General features: G+C 43.5%; 1 protein-coding gene across 1 annotated transcript in view; it reads left to right on the forward strand.

The window, feature by feature from the left end:
- The first annotated feature begins 3,695 nt into the window (after positions 1-3,695).
- SPATA13 (spermatogenesis associated 13) overlaps positions 3,696-22,812 on the forward strand; it is a 363,796-nt gene continuing 344,679 nt past the window's right edge. Inside the window, exon 1 of the mRNA XM_035726496.1 lies at positions 3,696-4,130. Coding sequence (XP_035582389.1) covers positions 4,119-4,130 — 12 coding nt within the window. The 5' untranslated portion in view covers positions 3,696-4,118. The remainder of the gene's footprint in view (positions 4,131-22,812) is intronic.

A 22,812-nucleotide genomic window follows, 5' to 3' on the forward strand; every position in this document is an offset into this window, starting at 1 on the left:
TTCCTCATCTGCCTGTTTTTAATTCTCTTTCTTGTTCTATGGGATTGGATGTATTTATAATGTACCTAAAATTCTTTCCGGACCAAAGCATGATTTTCATAAAATAATAAACAGACTTATTCAGGACGTGGTGACAACTAACATTAGTGTTTCCAAAAGTTTAAAGTAAAAATGGATTCCAACATATATACCAGAAAATACTTTAAATAACATCTCTCCCATAAAACTAAGTATGAATGTTTAGAGAAGTGAACCACAGATGCAGCATCGAACCTAGTAAAGAAGGAAGCAAATTAAATTCCTTCTCAATCTAAGTGGAACATTCAAGAGGTTATTCTTAGATCTGCACACATTAATTTAAATAGAACCCTTACTCTGGGCAACTTTATCCTCCAAACTCTGTTCTTTTCATTGACCTCTAGTGTCATTTTTCCTATTTCCCTGATGCATTTGATGCCCACCTATTTTTATGCATTTTAAAGCACTATCCTATATGGAGGGATTGCTCTAAAAACTGTCTTTGGAACCTTGGAATATTTCCATGGTTTCTCCTTCTGGGTCCTTAATCAGAAGACCTATTCTAGGCATTGGGCTGTGACAATGTCTGGTGTAAAGACATCTGGGTGTCTTCCTTCCATGTTCTTATGTTTGGGAAGTGGTTGATGAGTGGAGTTGTTTTGTGGGGAAGCAGCCTTCAATGGACATCCCACAGAAGGACTGAGCAGGGCCCTCTGGGAAGCAGTTTGCCAAGGGAGACCAAAGGTAAGGTCTCCTCTCTTCTACCCCCTGCTGCCCAAAGGGTGACCCAGGCGCACCTTCAGCGGTGTGTTTTTCCCTGGCACCTTTGGAGGTGGGGAGATGGCAGGCAGCTTGGGTGCAGCTCATCTCTCTAACTCACTGCTACGACCCTGGAGATACATCCAGTTGGCTCCTAGGAGCTAGAAGATGTACCTCCCTCTCATTTTTGTATAAGAAAATAATCACATATTATTGTTACGCTATTATTTTTTTAAGTTTTTATTTGAATTTCAGTTAGTTAACACAGTGTAATATTAGTTTCAGGTGTACAATATGGTGATTCAACGTTTCCGTACAGCACCTGGTGCTCATCACAACAGTGCTCTCCTTCATCCCCATCACCTGTTTCCCCCATCCCCACTCCCTCCTCCCTTCTGGTAACCAGCAGTTTGTTCTGTATTAAGAGTCTGTTTTTTGGTTTGCAGCACTCTCTCTCTTTTTTTCCCCTTTGTTCATTTGTTTTGTTTCTTAAACTCCACATATGAGTGAAATCATCTGGTATTTGTCTTTCTCTGACTGACTTATTTCGCTTAGCATAATACTCTAGCTCCACCCATGTTGTTACAAATGGCAAGATTTTTCCTTTATGGCCAAATAATATTCCATTGTATCTACATATGTACACCACATCTTCTTTATCCATACCTCAGTCAACACTTGGGCTGTTTTCATAATTTGGCTATTGTAGTTAATGCTGCTATAAAACATCAGGGTGCATGTGTCCCTTTCAATTAGTATTTTTGTATTCTTTGGGTAAATACCTAGTAGTGCAATTACTGGGTGGTAGGGTAGCTCTATTTTTAACTTTTTGAGGAACCTCCATACTGTTCTCCAGAGTGGCTGCACCAGTTTGCATTCCCACCAACAGTACTGCAATTCTATTATCAAAGAAATGGCAAAGGAGGAGAGTCTTTTCCTTTTGCTTCACGGTGGTTTGTTGCTGCCCAGAGTAGCACATGCTGTGAAGGAGACTGGGCTGTAGGCTATAGCAGGGCTTTGGGAGAGAGGGATTAGCATCCTAGCTCCACCGTGTAATGTGCTTCGAGCCGTTGGCAAGGAAATTGACCTCTTGGATCCTCTTTTGAATCTGTACAATGGTTAGTGGTAGTGATGACAAAGAGATAATGTGGGTAGAGGGCTAGCAGGGTGCCTTGGTAACCATTAGCCTTCCCCCACTCACATCCTACTTCCCTTTGTAGGGAAAGAATGAATTACAAATGAGTACCAAGAATTAGAAAGCAACATTAGTCCTATAATCAAGCAACCACAGCTTTCAAAGGATATGCTGCAGGGCTATCCTCCTGAAGGCCAGTGGCTTCAGTGAGGAATTATTAAATAGCTAGCCCTGTGATCAGCAGCCCCTGAGGTAGGTATTATTACGCATGTTTACAACTGGGGAGACCAGAGTCGGAGATGAAGTGTCCTGCCCAGCTGATGCATTTAGAACTCAGTCTGACATCAGTATGTGCTTGCTGACCATCCAGCAACACTGTCAGACCCTCTGAACCTCTGTGCTCATTAAATCAGTACACAACTTCCTCTGCCCACTCTAAAAATGACTGAAAACATAGACTACTCTTTGTTTGATGAGAAAACAAACTCAGAAAGGCACCCATATGCCCATATACTTAATTGGACCTAAAACCCTATCAGAAAACCTGGACTTCGTCTTAGTTGGTTCTGTTAGGGAATTCATGGCATTTCCATACTCTCTGGGCTTCCAGCATCTACCTTTCTAAATAGCTGTATTTTTCTTTATAGCAATAATAACTGCCTGACTTTTATTTGTTTGTAGTCTGTTCTGCACTCGAAGCTTGGCTCCCAGGGCAGGGACCTAAGCTGTTTCCTTGTCAGTGGTCTCCCCAGCACCCACCACCCACCAGTAGAGGATTTGTGGAATGAGTGGATTTCTGGAGTCTAACCACCTGCAATTGCTGAGGGGTAATGAGTACAGGTCACCTCTTTCAGCTAACAAGGGAGTTTTCTGTAGCACTTAAACACAGAGGAGTACATCTGGTCATGAGAGCACCATGGCAGGGTATTTGCTGGTAGAGTGTTAGGCAGAAGAACCTTTGCATCCATTGAGATCACCTTACTCAGGTAACCACCCGTACCGTAAGTCGTAGACTGGATTTGAATTCCTGGATGTGCTTTAGTGATGATTCTCATGGTGGAAATTTCGGGGAGGAAAGAGAGACCGTTCTGGAGAGTTGCTTGTTCTGTCTGGGGGTAAGAGCTCAGCACCAGTGGCTTCTACTGCTTCTCAGACTGTCCCTGCCCCCTAAGTGAACTTCCTTAGGCCCGTCATTTTTCTTACCCTATTTTTATTTTCTGAAAATGTGTTCCCATTAACAACCTGTTTATAAATCAGAAAATCTGGGTTTTGGGGAATGGTGGAGGGCTGTGCCAATCAATTATGATGCAGTTCAACAGAATCAATGCAATTAGCGAGGTCTGTGCATATAAAATTTCAACGGCTCTCTTTAGTATGAAGAACACGCAGTTCAAATCATCCTTTAAAAAATCCTTGGCCAAAAAACCCCACAAAAACCCAATTAGTCTAATACTATAATTAGGACCAAGAAATTTAGTCAGGACCTTCTTGAAATTTCCTTTGCTCAGTTCAGGCTCTGAGAAATGTTGAGTGTGTGTGTCTGTGTGTGTGTGTACAAGAGCGTGCGACTGGTGAAATAGGAATCCTATGTTTGCTTATCTATTTATGTTGCCATTTATTTCCCCACCCTCTTCCTTTCGCAGCCTTTCCTTCCAAATCAAATCTTCCCACTTCCTTCCCTCGGCTTCCTCAACCCTGAGGATTCAAAAGAGATGGAGAGTGACTCCGCCCTCTTATGAATATGCAACCAGCGAGGGGCGGGGAGGGAGCTCGGGAGAAAAGCCCTGCGAGGAAATTCAACCTGGGCCGCCCGAAACGGGCTCCAGCCGGCTGCGCCCACCCTCCGCCCGGGTCTTCAGGGGCCGGGACGCACTAGCACAGCCTGGGGACTGGGAAGCCCAGCTCGCCCCCGAGGAGGAGCCGGTGGACTTGGTCCTCGTCTGGGAGATGTGGCATCTGAGCAGCCCCTCAGAGCCCATGTGAACTCTGGCCAGAAAGGCCACCGCCGGCCGGAATAACCGTCTCCCGACCGCGGGGCCCTATGTCCCCGCCCTTTGTGGTGCAAATGAGGAGCGCGCAGGGGCCCTGGGGACGGCGCTCGTCCGGGACGAAGTTTGCCCTTTGCCTCTCCGAGACTTCCTTCACACTTTGAGCGCGGCGCGGGATAGTCAAATCCCTCCGGGGATCCCCCTGCCTACGTGGAGGAATGCTGAGGAAGGTAAGTGGGTTTTCTTTGCCGATTGTCACCTCTCCCTCACGTTTGGAGGAGGGACCACCAGGCAGCAGGTGGCTGGAATCCTGTGCCCGTGGAACATTTTTTCGGAAACAAGGTTGAGAGAAGGCGGTGATTAGCGGCTCTGGGTAAAAGACCGGGCAGAGCTGTTGGAGAGTGAAGGTTTGAAAAGTTGCCGCGACCCAGCAGGTGCAGGGGGCGAGCGCTGTGAGCTGTTCCCCTCGCGGCCAGAGCACAAAGCCCGCGCGCCGGCGCTGCGGCGTTGCCATGGCAGCGGGGGAGGGGCCGAGCCGAGGTGTGCCTGGGTTGCCGGGCGACGGAGGGGTGCGGGAGAGGGGGACTCAAAATCTTTGAGAACTTTTCCCCAAGATGAGCCAACTCTTGTCTCACAGGATCCTTAACCCAAGTGTATTGGTCAACACTTGTCCTTTGGTAAGCGAATCAGGCTACCACCTGCTTAATGCTATCATACTCTGCTTTCGAAATACTGGATTGTGGTCTGATGGAAGACATGAAAAGGTTAGAAGATACTTAATTTCTAAAGTAATAACAAAAATATTCTGTTTCCTCGTTTTCTATATAGCATCTGCTGAGGGATATTCCTTAATTATCGTCATTTAAAAAAAATAAAATACAGAACCAGGTTTGGGTCCATGCAAATGAATTGGCCTTCAACCTTCCAATATATTAACCAAAATCTTTGCAAAATAAAAGCACATACAGTAGGTAGCAGGCCCAGTGTGAAACATTCAGACAGTTGCATCTTAAAATGTTTTACAAAGACACGAATTTCACAAAGCATGGGAGAGAATGTTATTTTTTTTTCACTAGGTATTTTCCTACATGTAAATGTGCCAGATAATTTTGGCTTATTATCTCAAAGATTATTTGTTTTAGCCATACACTGCAGAAAAAAAATATTGGTGGAAAGGAATTTGAATTATCTTTTTTAGAGTAGTGATTGGCAGCTACAGTAGTATTTTACGCCCCCTCCTTCCCATTTATCCTATTATAGCTAAAGCTATCTTTTGGTGTTTTTAGTTTCTCAGATTTTGATTGTGTTCATTGAAGACACTGATCTGTTAACAGTTCTTAAGCTGTGTTCCACATACTGGTTTATTTCTTTCTGTGCCTCCAATTTATTTATTTGTTATTTATTTATATATTTATTTATTTTTGAGAGAGAGCCTGGGCGCCTGGTGGGGAGGGGCAGAAGGATGGAGGGAGAGGGAGGGAGAGAATCTTAAGCAGGCTCCATGCTCAGGGCAGAGCCCCACATGGGGCTCAATCTCAGGACCCTGAGATTCTGACCTGACCCGAAATCAGGAGATGGTCGCTTTCGCGACTAAGCCACCCAGGCGCCCCTCTCTGCCTCCAATTTAAAATTGTCTATGTGTTATTTATTCATGTATGTATTTTATCAACTGTTTATTAGGCTTTGCTACATGCTGTGTACCAGAGCCAGACTTGGGATTAAGTGGTGGAGAGACATACAAAGTTGAGTTAGAAAAATACACAGTTTAGGGAGAGGAAAAGGCTAGGAAGCAGTTATAATCCACTATGATACATTCTCATTTAGAAATCATACCCAAGGTATCCCCTGCTGCTGACCAGGAAAGGTACACTCATCGCAGCTGAGCTTTGTGCTTCATCTAGGCCATCACCTTTGCCCTTCCAAAGCAGTCATTATTCATGGACCAATTTAAACTATGAGGAAGGTGAGACTAGAAAAGTTCAGTAATTTGCCTTAGATCTTTTTTTTTTAAGATTTTATTTATTTATTTGACAGAGAGACACAGTAAGAGAGAGAACAGGGGGAGTGGGAGAGGGAGAAGCAGGCTTCCCGCGGAGCAGGGAGTCTGACACGGGGCTCGATGCGGGGCTCGATGCGGGGCTCGATGCGGGGCTCGATGCGGGGCTCGATCCCAGGGCCCTGAGATCATGACCTAAGCAGAAGGCAGACGCTTAACGACTGAGCCACCCAGGCGCCCCTAATTGCCATAGTTCCTACAGTGACTAATCGGTAAAGTCAGGATCTAAATCCAAATGTGATTGCTATGACATGCTGCATTAAATTCTTTATCCCTATATCCCTACCAAATTACCATATTTTGGTCATTCTTAATAGTGTAAATTTCTAAAAATAGTTATGTGGTTTTCTTTTTCGTTGAGATGTTTTCAAAGTCAGATATTTCTAAAGTCAAATATAAATTGCATTTCTGAAGAGTATATGTTTTTCCTACTAGAATGTTGCTATTGTCAATTATCTTTTTTTCAGGGGTTCCTAAGGAGCTACTGAAAAATGAAGAATTTGATTATTCAAGTCAAGTTTTAAGATTAGAGATACTTGTATATTAAAGCATTCTATTTTATAAATGATTATAGAATTAGATTTGTTTAAAGATAAATATACTACTTAGCATTCAGATTTTTATTACCTTTCTTAATTTTATAATTTTTTTTCTTAAAGATTTTATTTATTTATTTGTCAGAGAGAGAGCCCAAGCAGGGGGAGTGGCAGGCAGAGCATGCAGAACAGGCAGAGGGAGAAGCAGGCTCGCTACTGAGCAAGGAGCCGGATGTGGGACTCCATCTCAGGAACCTGGGATTATGATCCGAGGCGAAGGCAGTTGCTTAACCAAACTGAGCCACCCAGGTGTCCCTACCTTTCTTAATTTTAAATCTTTTTAATCAGATTTGTTAGCTTCTGCTGGCAGTGACTTTAGTACACGATAGCTGGGAATTGCTATCTGGGGAGTTGTCCTAGAGAGTTCAGGTATGAACCTGATTTGACCTGATCAGAGCCCTGAAAACCACTGTGAACTGATTTTATAAGTGTTTTTTACTGTGAAAAAAATTTTTTTCTAAAAAAAATTTTTTCTAAATAGATTACAGGATCCCTGAAGGCAAGAAGCAGGTCTTTTGTGTCTTTAAAACCCATCTCTTAATATCAAGTACAACATTCTTCATAAATATTAAGTGGCAGGAGAAACAAAAGTAAACTTTATTAGGCCAATGAAATATAGAGTAGAAATAATCCTTTAAAATACATAATACTGAGAGTCACAGAAGTTCTAATCATTTGCTGATTGGTTTTTTTCATACTATACTACAAACTAATAGGTAGTACCTATTTTACAAATAGAAAAACTGAGCCATGGCGATTAGTATAGAAAGTATTTTCCAATGTTTTATCTTAACTGAACCTCACAACCACCATGCAATAATTCCCATCACTATTTTTTTAATATATGAAAACATAGAAACTCAGAGAAGTTGGGTGAAGTTGCCAGAGAGGGAGAGGCACATCTGATAATGATGTCAAGTGATTTTGTGCACTATAACCTTGCAAACCAGATGCACCTGTGAGCTGTGGGAGCCTGAGCCTCTAGACAGACCTGGGGGTGGCTGGGTGCAAGATGCCTTCTTTCTGTCTCACCTTCCACATCTGTTTAGGCAAAAGGGGAGAGACCCTCTTTTAAAAGACAAGTACAGGGGTGCCTGGGTGGCTCAGTCAGTTTTAGCATCTGCCTTTGGCTCAGGTCATGATCCTAGGGTCCTAGGATTGAGTCCCACATCAGACTTCCTGCTCAGTGGGGAGCCTGCTTCTCCCTCTTCTTCCATCCCTCCCCCTGCTCATGCTCTCTCTCACAAATACATACATACATACATAAGTCTTAAAAAAAAACAACAAAAAATAAAAGACAAATACAGACAGAGGCAGGGCAGAAGCAAGGAAGACATGCTCAGTGGAGCAAAAGAAAGTGAGGGGTAAAACAGTGAAATGAAGTTAGTAAAAGAAGGAGCCAGTGTTCACAGGTGGTAGTGAGGAGACCGAGGTGTATTAGTTTGCTATGATTGCTGTAATGAATGACCACAGACTGGCTGATTGAAACAACAGACATTTACTGTCTTGTCGTTTTGGAGTCTGCAAGTCTGAGGTCAGGGTGTCAGCGGGGTTGTTTTCTTCTGACACCCCTCCTTAGTTTGTATATGGCTATCTTTTGCTGTTTCCTCACATGGTCTTCCTCTGTGTATGTCTGTCTGTGTCCTAATCTCTTCTTATGACACCTGCCCTGTTGGATTAGAGCCCACCCATATGGCCTCATTTTACCTTAGTTGCCTCTTTCAAGACCCTATCTCCACATACAGTCACATTCTGAGACACTGGAGGATTAGAACTTCAGCATATGAATTTTAAGGAACTCAATTCAGTCCATAATAGAAATAAGAAAAGTGAACCTGATCTATAATTCTGAAGACATGGCCTGTTTCAACTGCTTTACTCCTGTTCGTATACTCTCCTGGCACAAATAAATGTTGGAGCAAGTTGTGACAATTTTTTTTACATCAGTATATTCCACTGGATGTATAAAGAAAAAAAAGAGATTCAGAACTGAATTCTTCTATATTTAGCTTGCTTCATACTTTATTTTCACTCTCATCTCTGGAGGGCCAGCTTCAAGCCTTGTCAAGTTTTGACAAGGGCAGATGAAGCGGATGAGGGTCCCATTGCCAGCCACGTCTAACCTCTCTCTGTCTTTTTTGAGCTGTGGAGTGCGTACAGTTTGCGTCCTATGCACTCTCTGTGTAATGTGATATATCCAGTAAAAATGAACTCACAATACTGAGAAGACAGTGAAGCATAGATTTTACAAGCCTCACAGCTGTGGAGATAAGCTAGGGGGACCTATCGGAATGGCATTTTCCAGCTTATTTCTACAAGATGGATTCAGCGTAGTACTCCAGAGCGTGAAAGGTAGCCAGGAGAATTTGAAAGTTTTCTCTGAGGCATTGAGCAGCTAACAAGGTTATAATTGGAATGTGTTGCAAGGACTCAAATTATTAAAATGCTGTGGTCATAGAATAACAGGGACAAGAGGGAAGCCTGGGAGTCTTGTGGCGAGTGCCTTGCTCAAAGCACAGAAACTGCTTTGTAAAGATAGGAATCAGGGCTGGGTTTTAAGACGGCCAAAGAAGATTCCAGAGTCTTCTGCAATAAAAGTTTCTGTATCTAACCAATCATCAGAAATCTCAAAGTACTTTTGTTTCCTTGACTTCCTTCATTATTTCGTGTTCTGCCTTCAGAAAAGGTGAAACATACCTGTCTACTTTTCTTCATGCAATATCTTGTGATTTGCTAAAAGAGTTTTAATAGGTCACTTCTCGGCCCTTTTCTGTAAGTTGGACTGAAACTCTGTCCATTGTTTTAGGGATCTGTTTCTATTAGTCCCACACATGCTACCCCTCACCATCTGGAATGGTGGAGTTCTTATTTATGTCTTCATGGCACCTCCCTGACTCGTTCCCCTTTGGGGACCATCCTATTTACGTCAAGTGTGAGGCCCCAGACTATATTCTGAAATATCCCTACTGAAGAATATGCATCCAGTATACTTGGTGGAGCTTTTTCAAGAAATACCAGAAGCTTTCGAAATGTACTCTTTGGCTGTGATCCAGTAGCTTTCCATTCCATGATGGGTGGTTTCAGAAACAGGTTCTTCTGTGGAATAGCTATTGTTATCCAGCCAAAAAAAGAGTGCCTATTTCTCAGAGCTATGCATACTTAATTAGTAAAAGGATCGATGCCAGTGCCTGGAATTTGAAAAGTCAGCTTTGAAAGTTTGTGTAAGTCCCTGAAGGGCCAAACTATGTATTTCTCCTTGTGATATGAGCCAGACATTGGTCTAAGTGGTCAGTTGTGCAAATCGGCTGACACAGGGCCAGGAGGTGGGTTGGCCTGCTCCAGAGCTGCTTCTATAACACCTTTTCATTAAAAGCTTGCCTCAGAGGCACTCCCCTCAAATTAGGAGCAAAGAGCCAAAGACATATGTGTAAAGAGTGAGGAAAAACTACCGTTCGTGGCTGTTTAAACTTCCCCAGATTTCGTGGCACCTGGTGGCTCATGCAGTTAAGCATCTGCCTTCAGCTCAGGTCATGATCTCAGGGTCCTGGGGTGGAGCCCCGCATTGGGCTCCCTGCTCATCGGGGTCTGCTTCTCCCCCTCCCCTCCCCCTCCCCCCTGCTTGTGCTCTCTCTGTCTCTCTCAAATAAATAAATAAAATCCTAAAATAAAATAAAATAAACGTCCCCAGATTTTGGTACCATGAAATACCTTTCATTCCCCTGTGTTACTGAAGAAAATCATGACCTTGAAGTGTCTGGAAAGTTCCCAGGCAGTCAACAAGTATTTATCAATCACTTACTATCTACTCAGCCCTGACAGGGCATAAGAAATATGTCATGAGCTTTCTCCTCAAGTAGCTGATACTAGAGTTCTGGGTAAAAGGCATGAAAATATGAAAATCTGTTGCGTGCGCTCCTGGACATACGGCAGCCCCAGGAATGACTGCTCCAGGTGGAGCCTGGGGGGCCAGAGAACTACATCTTCCTTTCTCTCTGTGGCTTTGCAGATGCCTGTCTCCTTCAAGTTCTCCTCTCCCAGCCCCCTAAGCCGAGGCCCTTTCCGGCTTTTCAGAGTCTTGCTTCAATCTGGTAAGGATGCTTCAAGAAATCCTATCTTTGAATGTGTTTACATCAGGGTGAATCTGGCCATAGGATTTAAGCCTTTATACTCCTGGAGGAAATGCATCACCATTTGAAGGAAATAAAAGAAGGGGCTAGGTTGAAGGAGCAGGAGAGAGAACCATTTCAATCTTTTTCCTCACTGATAGTAGTTGTAAATCCTTGGCAAGGCATAAAAAGACTGCCTGAGTTTACATACCTTTTAAGGACGGAAAGATATGTCAGCAATGACATATGACTAAGAGACTGTGTTACGGGCAACAGCAGGGCAGAGAGGAGAAAAACACTGGTCCAGAACCCAAGATGGTGACCAAAGATAGGGCAGCAGCAAGTGGCCATTATCCCAAGACTGGGAAGAAAACAAACATGGCAACTGGGAAGCCAGCTTAGGATACAGAAGTGCCCCGTGGGGTTATCCTCCAGAAGCCTCAGGCTCCAAACTCCTTACCCACTGGAATCCCACTCCTCCCTTCCTGATGATCAGCAGGGATTTGGAGCTAGAGGGGTCCCCAGCAGGGAGTGTTGATGCCATTGTTCCTCGCATTTCAAGGTGGAATAATAAATTCAGTTCAGTGTTAGATTTGCAGGTGGTTTTGTTTGTTTGTTATGCACACTTCCTCATGTGCATGCTTTCGGTATTTGGGGCCGGCTCAGGGACATAGTCATTGTATATCTATTGCTAAGGAAAATACATGCCAAATTCCAAACAAGTGAGATGTATTTTTATTGCACAGTGTTTGTGGCATGAAGATTAGTGCAACAAGAATTTTATTTGGATGGCCAAGACTCCATCTCACATCCATTTGGATGTGAGAGCAAAGAGCATTAGCGGAGGGTTGGGAGATGTGCATGTTAAGTCTTGTGTCTAATACCAATTAAGAAATGTTTAGCAAGCCAAATTCCCAGAGGTTACATTTTGTTATCTGCAAGAGGAAGGACTTGGTTAGATCATTTCGAAGGCTCTTTACTGTCTGGAATTCTGCTCTTTCTAAAAGGCAGCCTGAAATGGAATGTGTCTTCTCTAAGAATTCCAAGTGCTTGTCAACGATCAATCCTTTTGCCTTCCATCTGTAGGTTTTCCAGTGACCCTATGGGACTGTAATGGTCAGTGATAACGTTACCAACCTGTTTTCATGCATTTGGTTGGGAAAGTCTTTCCAGGAAAAGTTTTAGAGGTGAGAAGTTACTAGCTTTTCTTAATTCATTCTTTCAGTTCATGGCTTTGTAAAACTAGCATTGTCTTCAGATGCTCCTGGCTTCCATGTCTTGGCTGTGAGATCTCAGCCTTGAGAAGCCATCAGGCCATTCAGCAGTCATAGTGCCATTAAATGTCACAATCATTTGAGGCTGTTCTTGTTGTTATTATATTACACCTCAAGTAGAATAGCTCAGGATGCATCCTCAACCCAAATGCCTGTCATTTCTTTTGATTGAGAACACATAAGGATGTCCCTGGGCAGTCAATTGCGGCAATACAGAGTGAAGCACAATTATCATTTAGTGTAGAATATGTAATAGTGTAAATTTTGACACATTTACAAATAGTGTAAAATATGAAGCATAACGTGGAATTTTGAAAAGTCTTAAATTTTGGTATTTTAATTTCTATTTTAAATGAACTCGTAGATCAAACCTCAAGGGGGAAAAGAAGGAAGAAAGAACACGTTTTTCCCATCTAGCTCTTAAGTATGTATGTGACTTGAAAGCTAGGAAGCACAGGACTTATAAGATACCCACATTTTTAGTGGGATGGAAGATAGCTGGGGTAATGTGAAAATGAACAGTTCCTCTGGTTGTGGGAATATATTCTCTGGAGAGAAGTGTAAGCGCTTTTAGAATTAAATATATTAATCACTGGCAGCTCTGGGAATCTGCCCAAACAAATCATTGTCCCAGCAATGTTTGCGTTCAGCCAACTTGAGCCGTCAACCACTGAATTAGGTACTTTTTTCCCCCTAAAAGACATGATTTAGCCAGTGAGAATTTGGTTATGCAATTAAATGTTCACCAATTAGGAGGTAAAAGCCCTGGATTTAGAAAAGTTTGGTATTTTAATGATCCAAAGTATAAATAGTTTCTACCCCCACAATAAATAACCAATGTAAAAATTTTAATTTCAAATTGGCCAGTCTTCAAAGCCACACTGCAAGCCATACACTAAGGTATTGAGGATAATAAAAAAAACTAGAATGCCACTAGCAGTGAGAAACTTTTAAAAAAAAAAGAAAAGAAAAGGAAAAGAAGGGCAAAGTCTTTTAGAAAATGACTTAAGATTCTTTTCCTGTTAAGTATGAGAAAAAGGAAAGAATTTTCTGAGAATGTTGACCAATGATAGCGCTTCTTGTAGAAACTGTATTTCTTACTGGAACTCTAATCAGAAGTTTAGGGGTCACTTTGCCTCTTGTAAAGACAAAAGGAGACAATGTTATCAAGATTTGATGAGTATTATACCTGCAGAGTTTAATCGCAGGCACTTTGTTCTAGTTACGACGAGATGGGTTTAGGAAAGGGAAGACACAGAAGTCCCCAACAGCTGAATGGAAGGCACCAGAGCAGGACAGGGACAGGAGTGGACTGGAAGGAGGGCAGGGGCAATGTTTCCCAGTGTTCTTGCTTGGTTCTTTCTTTGGGGAAGGGCCTTCTGGAGTTGTCACTGGGATCCGGTTTTTGAAAACAGCTTATGAGAGGGTGAGAAAGATTTAGCCCAAGTAGCTGGGCTAAAAAGGCTGTGTGTGAATTAGACAGATGATAGAAAACAACATCCTTCATTGATATTGTTATTCAAGTAGTTTCATATTAAAAATCAGTGTTCTTGATAGTTTAATTTGCTAATTGAACAAAAAGGTATGTCCCGCTAGTTTACTAAAAATCTATTTTAAAATACTGCTTATTTAAAACATGGGTTTTTGTAGTGGGAAAGATGGCAGTTTGTAGGAAAGCATGAAAAACCCATTTTTTAAAATTAAGTCTATTAATTTAAAAAAATTGTGTTAATTTTTAAAAATATGTAACTTATGTATGTGCTGTGAAATTAGAGGGTAGAAAACAGCACCTACTGAAAAGTCGCCTCCTCTCCCCTCCCGCCTGCCAGCCCGCTAACACTTCCACATCGGCCAGCTCCCTTCCATGTCTTCAGACAAAGTCTGGACCTGTGTAAGTGAATATATTTTCTTCTATCCCCTCCCTGTTTGTTACACAAGTGATGACACTGTCTGCATGCTATCTGGATCTTTCATTTTCCCTTCATGATACACTTTGGAGATTATTCCTTATCAGCATATAAAGCAATTCTTCATTGTTTTTTACTGTGGTAAAATATATATAACATGAAATTTACTATTTAAAAGTGTACAGTTCAGTGGCATTAAGTTGTGCAATCGTCACTATCATCCATCCCCAGAACTTTTTTATCATCCCAAACTGAAACTGTCCCCATTGAACAACAACTCCCCACACCCTGTAGCCCCTGGTGACCACCATTCTACTTTCTGTGTCTATGAATTTGACTTTTCTAGTTTGGCTGTTCTAGCTATCTCCTACAAGTTGAATCATACAATATTTGTTCTTTTGTGTCCAGCTTATTTCACTTAGCGTAATGTCCTAGAGGTTCATCCCTGTTATAGCCTGTATCAGAATTTCATTTCCTTTTAATGGCTGAATAATATTCCATTGTTGTATATACCACATTTTGTTTATCTCTTCATCTGTCGATGGACCTTTGGGTTGTTTCCCCTTTCTTCCATCCTTTCTGATGGCTGCATAGTATTCTATTTTGTGGTTGTAACATATTACACAAACCAGTTTCCTACTGATGGTCAGGTTATTTCCATGTTTCAGTGAATAACTGTGAAATTAAACCATTTCATACATGTATATCTATTAAAACTCATTTCTTGAAATGGATTTGCTGAAAAAAATGTTATACATATATTAAATTTGGGGCCATTACTAAATTGCCCTCCATGGACATTATACCAATTTACCCACCATTTAGAGACTGTCTGTCTGTTTCCCTACCTCCTTACCAACACAGAGCGTTCCCAAACTCCTTCATTTTTGTTCATCTTATGGTGGAAAACAGTGTCTCAGAATAGTTGCAATTTGCATTTCTCTTATCTTGAGTGAACTCTGGGAGTTTTAGGGCCATTGTTTTTGTTTGTTTGTTATTTTTTATTTTTTAAGATTTTATTTATTTATTTGACAGAGAGAGACACAGCGAGAGAGGGAACACAAGCAGGGGGAGTGGGAGCGGGAGAAGCAGGCCTCCTGCTGAGCAGGGAGCCAGATGCTGGGCTCCATCCCAGCACCCTGGGATCATGACCTGAGCCGAAGGCAGATGCCTAACAACTGAGCCACCCAGGCGCCCCTGTTTGTTTGTTTGTTTTACTGGGACTATCTTCATTTCCTTTGTTCATTTCTCGGTTAGTCTCTTGAGTTTTTTTCCTCCCTCTGCTTTATATTGGCTGTTCTTGAAATATTTGCTTTTGTTTGGCATCTTTAATGTAGCTTGTGGGAGACTTTTGGAACTCTGCTGTGAAACAGGAGCTTTGTCTAAGAATAGTGGAACCTGCTTTTCAACACCATTGACCAAATATTGGCTCCACGACAATACATGTGACTAACGGGACAGATCATCTGATGCTGTAGGAGGCTTTATTGGAGAGGTTATATTCAGAAGAAAGTATCTCTGTGAGAACAATATAAAAACTTCTGACAATATGTTTTAATGTTGTTTAGGATTTACTCATCTTTCAAAGGGTGGATGTAAAAACCCAAGATAATAAATAACTTGGTATATACTGAAAAAAAAAAAACAGAAACAAAATAGCATAATGTTAGATTTCATTTTGTTAACCCATGTACCCCATCCTGGATACCTCCAACTCAACATGCCCTGCTTTGGACTCATTCCTTTGACCCACAAAGCTACTCCTCAGTTCCTGTATTTCCCATCTGGGTTTTCTAAGGCAGTTGTCACTCTCCTCCATATCTAGCTAGCTTATCACCAATGTCTCTCAGGTGCATCCACCACCCTGTGTTCCCATGTCCACCACCTTGTCCAGACCCCCATTGGAGTTCTTCTGGGTTACTGTAGCAACCTCCAACTGATCCTTTGCCTCCAGACTTGTCCCTGTTCAGTAGTTCTGTGATCTGTAGCCAAGAGTGAAGTTTATGAAATGCAAATCAGATTGGTACATCTCTGTTTAAAATCCTTTGATGGTCCCCTGTTGCCCTTAGGATAAAACTCAAACTCCTTAACATGGCCTCCAAGGCCAGCATGCCCTGGCCTGTCCCACTTATCTTTCAGGACCTCCTTCACCACACCCCTTTTTCTACACTTCCCTCTTCTCTTGGTAATCTTTCGATTCCTCAAACTCAGGGTGCACACTTTCAGGAACTTTGACTTTTCTGGAATGTTCTCCCCTGTTCCATTCCCTCTACCTCCTTCACCTGGAAAACTCCGACTTACTCTTTGTCAACAAGTCTCGCCCAGCTCTCCCAATCTGAGTCAGTGGCTTCTCCTGGGCCCCTGAATATCCCTTATCTTTCATGATCATGATTTCATGTACTGTAAGGGCCTGTTTCCTTGCACGAACAGGTACTCCCCACCAGGCCGGAAGTGCCCAAGGAGCAAGACCGTGTCTCACTTGTTTCCCACCTTTGCCCCAACAGCTAAACACATTTATTGCTCATAAATAACTGTGGATACATGGTTGTTGAAATGTATCTGAAGAGCTGAAAGAGAGTATCTTCCAGGAATGGGGCGTTGCTATGTGTGAGAGCGTTGTGATAATTTTCTGTACTGAAACCGTGAATGCCTTCCCCACAAATTCTGAAATCTGTGTGGCAAGAAAAGAGCCTGAGGTTAGCTGTGCTCTTGTTGGTTTAATGGCCTGCTAGCCTCATGAGCATGACACTAAGGATAAGAGTTGCTCAAGGTCAAGTCTAGGTAGCAGGGAAACAAAGAGCACTGGCGATATTCTGGCGAGAGTCCCAGACAGGGAAGGAGCTCACGGAGGGCAGTTGGGGCCTATATGCTTGGGGCAGAGGTCCCACTGGTGGTCAGTGAGGAGGGGATTGGTTTTGAGCACACCATAACATCAATTGCCTTTGAGTACAGCCTCTGAGAGAATATCCTCTGCCCTTTCTTTTTTAACACAGTTATGACCTCACTTTGAGATGTAAGTGTGGTTTGGGGCTGTTTCAAGACAAGAAATCTCGTGTTTGCAAAATAGAATCATTGACTTGGGACTTAGGGTCTGACCAGCATGCAGTAGAGTAAAAATAATAAAGGTCATACTTTAGTGGACTCTGTCTAAAGTAAGCAAGCAAATCAGGAGCTTAAGAGACTCTTGAATGACTTCCCTCCTGCTCACCTTTTCTCCTTGGAAATTTACTGTGAATGTTGTGGTCATAAGAAACTTTTCTGTAGAGGGCGCCTGGGTGGCTCAGTTGGTTAAGCAACTGCCTTCGGCTCAGGTCATGATCCTGGAGTCTCGGGATCGAGTCCCGCATCGGGCTCCCTGCTCAGCAGGGAGTCTGCTTCTCCCTCTGACCTTCCTCTCTCTCATGCTTTCTACCATTCTCTCTCTCTCTCTCAATAAATAAATAAAAAAATCTTAAAAAAAAAAAAACTTCTCTGTAGAGCTTCAACTGCAAAGTAGGTGAGATTCAGCCTCCCAGTGACCAGCTGTCTTTGTGCCGTTACTTTATCCTCTCCCCGTAGAGGCCGATAGGACTAGTTTTCATGGCGAGACCAACAAGGAAAAAAGGGTTACAGTGACAGCACAGGTCATGTTGCCGGTGGGACCAAAGGCAGCGTTCTTTGAGGACAGTTGTTTAAGAGGTAAACATTCTTCTCATTCCATAATACGAGGGGAATGAATATTCAAAATACCGTGACTTCTGTTTATAGAAGATTAGATCAGGGAGATTTTGTATTGGTTGGTGTGGGCACCAGGGTGTGTGCGGGGGAAGATGTGGTTTTTGTTTTGTTTTTGAGAAGAAAAATCTTACACGAGGAGAGTAAGCCCTCATTCGGAATGAAGATGTTAGTGCAGTGAAATATGTAATATAAAGTTACCCCAAACAGGAGGAGGAAATGATCGTGATGACCACAGGGTTATTGTAATGATAGCGTCTAACGTTCTTTTTTTTTTTTTTAAAGATTTTATTTATTTATTTGACAGAGAGAGAGACAGCGAGAGCAGGAACACAAGCAGGGGGAGCGGGAGAGGGAGAAGCAGGCTTCCTGCAGAGCAGGGAGCCCGATGTGGGACTCGATCCCAGGACCCTGAGATCATGACCTGAGCCGAAGGCAGACGCTTAACGACTGAGCCACCCAGGCGCCCCTAGCGTCTAACATTCTTAAGCCAAGCACTCTGCTAAGTGTTTCACATGGATTATTTTAGATACCTTTCACAATGAGGTACCAAGTCGGTAAAATAATTAGGCCCACTTGCAGTCAGATAACTGGGGCGCAGCATCCTCCCTGAGGCTCCCCAAGTCTGGGTTCTGAGTATTAAGCAGAGAGCGGAAGTTCACCTGTGTGCTTTTAACCCCAGCCCATCCACGCCCGCTGCAGCGTCCAGGGCCACGCCCCTGGGCGTGAGTCAGCTCCGCCCCTCCCAGCTGTGTGACCTGCGCAGTTTACAGAAGTCTCCGCTTCAGCGCCGCGTGAGGCACACAGGCTGTTGCGAGGATTAATACAACAATGTCAATGTCATGTCTGAGGGTAACACGAAGTCCCACAATAAACAAAGCCCAACATTTCAGTGGCTCGACACAGGAAAAACTGACCACATCACTAATGGCCAGAGGCAGCGTTCCTGATTAGGGGCGGGCGACTCCTTTCTACAGAGTCTGCAGGGATCTCCGCTCCAGAAGCTTCCAGCACCTTCAACAGGTGATCTCCAGGGCCCCTGAGACGTTGATGCCCCACCCACAGGGGAAGGGTGTTGGCGGGAGTGATCGCAGGTCGGGTGAGGCTTGGAGAGAATACCATGTGCGGGAAGCTCTTTAAGAAAAAAAGAATGTGGCCTGTGACCAGACTGCTGCAGGCCCGCACAAGGCCCAAATGGAGCCCTGCAGCCAAGATTCACTGGTGTCATGGCCCATGCACCTCTGTAGCTGTAGTTGACACCCCTTTAGCTAGACTCTGCTAGAAGTCTCTGCTACACCTATGAAAAGTGCTTTGAGCACACGGTAAAAGCTAAATAATAGTGTCAGCCACTCGTTTATAATGCTGCATGAGAATTTCCATCCAGACCAGCATGCCCTGATGGTCACTTGCCATTACCATTTCCACCAATACATTCCAGGCACTGTGTGCCTGCTGGTCCCTCAAAGAAGCTTAAGAGCTTGACAGCCTCCTTGGTGAGACACCATATCTCTTTAAAAATAGAGAAGGAACAGTACAGAACCCTGTCACCAGAGGGACAAATGTTCTGTCTATACCAGTAATCTCAGAATTGGTAGGGGTACTCCATTTGGGGTGGGCAGACTGATCAGAATATGTATGTACACACACACACATTCATAAACATACAAACACATGCATGTATATACATATATATGCATCTATGTGTGTATATCAGAATATATATATATCTTTATCCATTAGAAGCAATATAATTTATGAATTAATAAAAATGTATATGGGGATGTATAGAATTTTAAAATTTCTTTATGGGGATGTGTAATTGGAAAGGTGTGGAGACCGTTTATCTTGACAGCCGATGCCCTAGCAGTAGAAGTGGCAACATAACCTTTTAGGGTTTAATGTGCAGACACCTAACGGGTACAATACAGACATTTCAAATGAACACTCTGAGCAAGGCTGGTGTGATGGTTAACTTTATGTGTCAGATTGCCTGGGTCACAGGCAATAACTTCATTCTGGGTATTCTGTGAGGGTAGTTCTCAAAGAGATTAACATTTGAATGGGTGGGCAGAGTAAAGCCCATGGCTCTCCCCAGTGTGGTGGTCCTCATCCAATCCACTGAAGGCCTGAATAGACAAAAACGCAGAGTAAGGGGGAATTTGCTCTCTTGGCTTGTCTTTGAGCTGGGACATTGGTCTTCTGTCATCTTTGGACTCAGACTGGAAATGATGCCATCAGCTCTCCACCATGTAGACTCACCTGACAGATCTTGGGACTTGTCAACCTTTGTGACCAATGTGAGCCAATTCCTTATAATAAATCAGTTTTTCTTACAATAGGTAGAGAGATATAGAGATTATCTATCTATCTATCTATCTATCTATCTATCTATCTATCTATCTATCTAAAATCTCCTATTGGTTCTCTGTCTGTGGAGAACCCTGATGGATGCACCTGGTTAGGCCCCCGATAGGCCCTGTGGCAAAGTAGTCTTCAGCCAGGGTTGCTCTCAGTTTGGCTGCCTGTTGAACCACATGGGGAGCTTTAAAAAAAAAAAAATCCCAATGCTTGGGTCCCTCAATCAGAGATTCTGATATAATTGGAATTTTTTTTAAAAGCTCCCCAAGCATTTCTAATTTAAAAGGTCCCCAACTGGTTGGGGCTGAGAATTGGGACAAATTCAAGCAATGTAAGTGTCAGAAACATGATTGGTCAGCAGTAAGAAACCAGGTGTGTGCCCAGATTAGCCAAGCACAGGACTGAGGAAGACACCAGAGCGCTAAGAGGACTAATTGCCATTTGAGGGACAGTCACCTGGAGGACTAGACTTGAAGCCACCCCACACCCCTCCTCCCTGATGGCTGACTGAAGTGGGGAGTGGAACCTGCTTCCGTACTTGGAAGATAGCTTTGTGAGCATGTAGACATGCTCAGAAAAGGGCCAAGAGGCTGGCTGGTGTAGTGGGTCGGAGCCCTGGCATCCCAACTTTGTCACCTGCTCCATGCCTTCCTCTACTTCATCCGTGCCTGAGTTTACTCCTCTGAAGAATTGACATGGTTACCTTCTAGAATTGTTGGGAAAATGGAGTTAACACATAAAAAGTGTTCTGAGCAATAATTAGTTGTCACTTGCTTAGTGCTCAGTAATGTCAGTTACTGTTACTCAGATGTTTTGTCGCCTCACCGATAGCAGACGGCTGGGATGTGGACCTTCTCACATACAGATATACTCTGTCTTCCAGTTTGCATTCTTTCCATGCTCCCATTGCTGACCAATACCCCCTTTTTGGGTTCTATATTGACTCTAATAAGTAATGTCTTTGTTTGCGTGTACTCAAGTTCTGGAGATCTGGAAGGTTGCCCTATAAGGCTGTGAACAACCCTGCCTAACTTTGGGTTTTTCTGTTCTGACCTGTTTTAATTTTTAAAGTGCAATTCTCAAAGGGACTCTGTCTAGTTGTATTTCTAGGTAGGATGTTTCACTTTTACCCACGTCATCCACTGATAGCGTGTGGTGATGTCACCTGTGCTTTCAGAAAGAGTGGAAAGCACTAGAAAAGATGTGGTTTTAAAAAGTCATTGAGGGGGGGCGGAGCAAGATGGCGGAGGAGTAGGAGACCTAGATTTTGTCTGGTCTCAGGAATTCAGCTGAATAGGGATCAAACCATTCTGAACACCTACGAACTCAACAGGAGATCGAACAGGAGAGTAGCAACAACTCTCTGAACAGAGAAGCGACCACTTACTGGAAGGTAGGACGTGCGGAGAAGTGAATCCGAGGCGATATTCGGGAGGATAAACGGCGGGGGAGGGGCCTCCGCCGGCCGCTTCTGGCAAGTGCTAGAGCCGCGGAGCACAAAATCGGACCTTTTAAAAGTTGGCTCGGCGGAGGGACGTCGCTGCAGTGGCTAAGCGGGGGGTGGAATCCTCCCGGGACAGTGTGGTCTCAGGACCCTTGGGGTCACAGAGAGACCGGGGGTGCCTGAGTGCGGCAGAGCTCCCAGGTGTCGGGGCGGGGAAGCCGGCTGCAGATACGGAGCAGAGTCGCGGGCTCTCAGCTCGGGGTTGCCATAAACTGTGATCTGCGGCCCAGTCGGGGCACGGCTCCCCCAGCAAGGACCCAACAAGCAGCAGATCCGGGGAGACTCCCCTTCCTTCCCGGGGAGGAGCGGTGCGGGAGCGCACTGCAGGGATCTGCTGGGTTTGGAGACTCCGAGCGGGGTCGGGTGCCAGAGATAGCAACGCTCGATCGCGGGCCGGGTGAGCATGGAGAGCGGCCGGAGACCGGGGACACGGGAGTGACTGCTTTTCTCTGGGGGCGCACTGAGGAGTGGGGCCCTGAGTTCTCGGCTCCTCCGGGCGGAGACTGGGAGGCCGCCATTTTCGCCCTGGTCCTCCAGAGCTGTGCTGAGAGCTTGCAGGGAACAAAAGCTCCTGAGAGCAAACTGGAGCAGCTTCCTTAGCCCGGACCGACAAGGGCGGGGCAATTCCGCCTCCGGCAAAGACATTTGGAAACCACAGCAACAGGCCCCTCCCCCAGAAGATCAACACAAACAGCCAGCAAGCCAAGACCAAGTTGATCGATCAAGGAGAATAGGAGAACTCCAGCGCTAGGGGAATACTGCACATAGATTCATGGCTTCTTTTTTTTTTTTTTTTTTTTTTTTACCATGATTCATTATTTCATCAAAGTTAATTTTTGTTGACTTTTTTTTATTTTTCTTTTTCCCTTTTTCAACCAACATCTTATAAATCCCTTTTTTTTAAAAAAAAAAACATTTTTTTTTTTTCATTTTTAGAGTCATATTTTATCCCTTCATAGTAGTTATCCTTGTTTTTGGCATATATATATAAGTTGTTCTCTCTTTAAAATTTTGAGGTACAGTTTCTTCTAACAGATCAAAATATACCCTAAATCACTAGTGTATGGCTTTGTTCTAGTCTCCTGCCTGATCACATTCTCTCCCTTTTTCCTTTTTTTTTTTTTTCCTTAAATCTTCTTTCTTTTTTCAAACAACTTATCTTACCAAGTCCTTTTATAAAATCTTTTATAATTTTCATCTTTACAGTCATCTTCCATCCCTTCATTGTATCAACCCTTATTTTGTACATATATGTCTTTCTTCCTTTAAAATTTTAGGAGGCACTTTTTTCTAGCAGACCAAAATACGCCCAAAATCTAGTGTGTGGCACTGATCTATGCACTAGCCTGATCATATTTGATCATATTCTGCCTTTTTTGAATTGTTTTGTTTTTGTT

This window comes from Zalophus californianus, chromosome 3 (assembly GCF_009762305.2).
Source record: "Zalophus californianus isolate mZalCal1 chromosome 3, mZalCal1.pri.v2, whole genome shotgun sequence".
In the NCBI taxonomy this organism is placed as follows: domain Eukaryota; kingdom Metazoa; phylum Chordata; class Mammalia; order Carnivora; family Otariidae; genus Zalophus; species Zalophus californianus.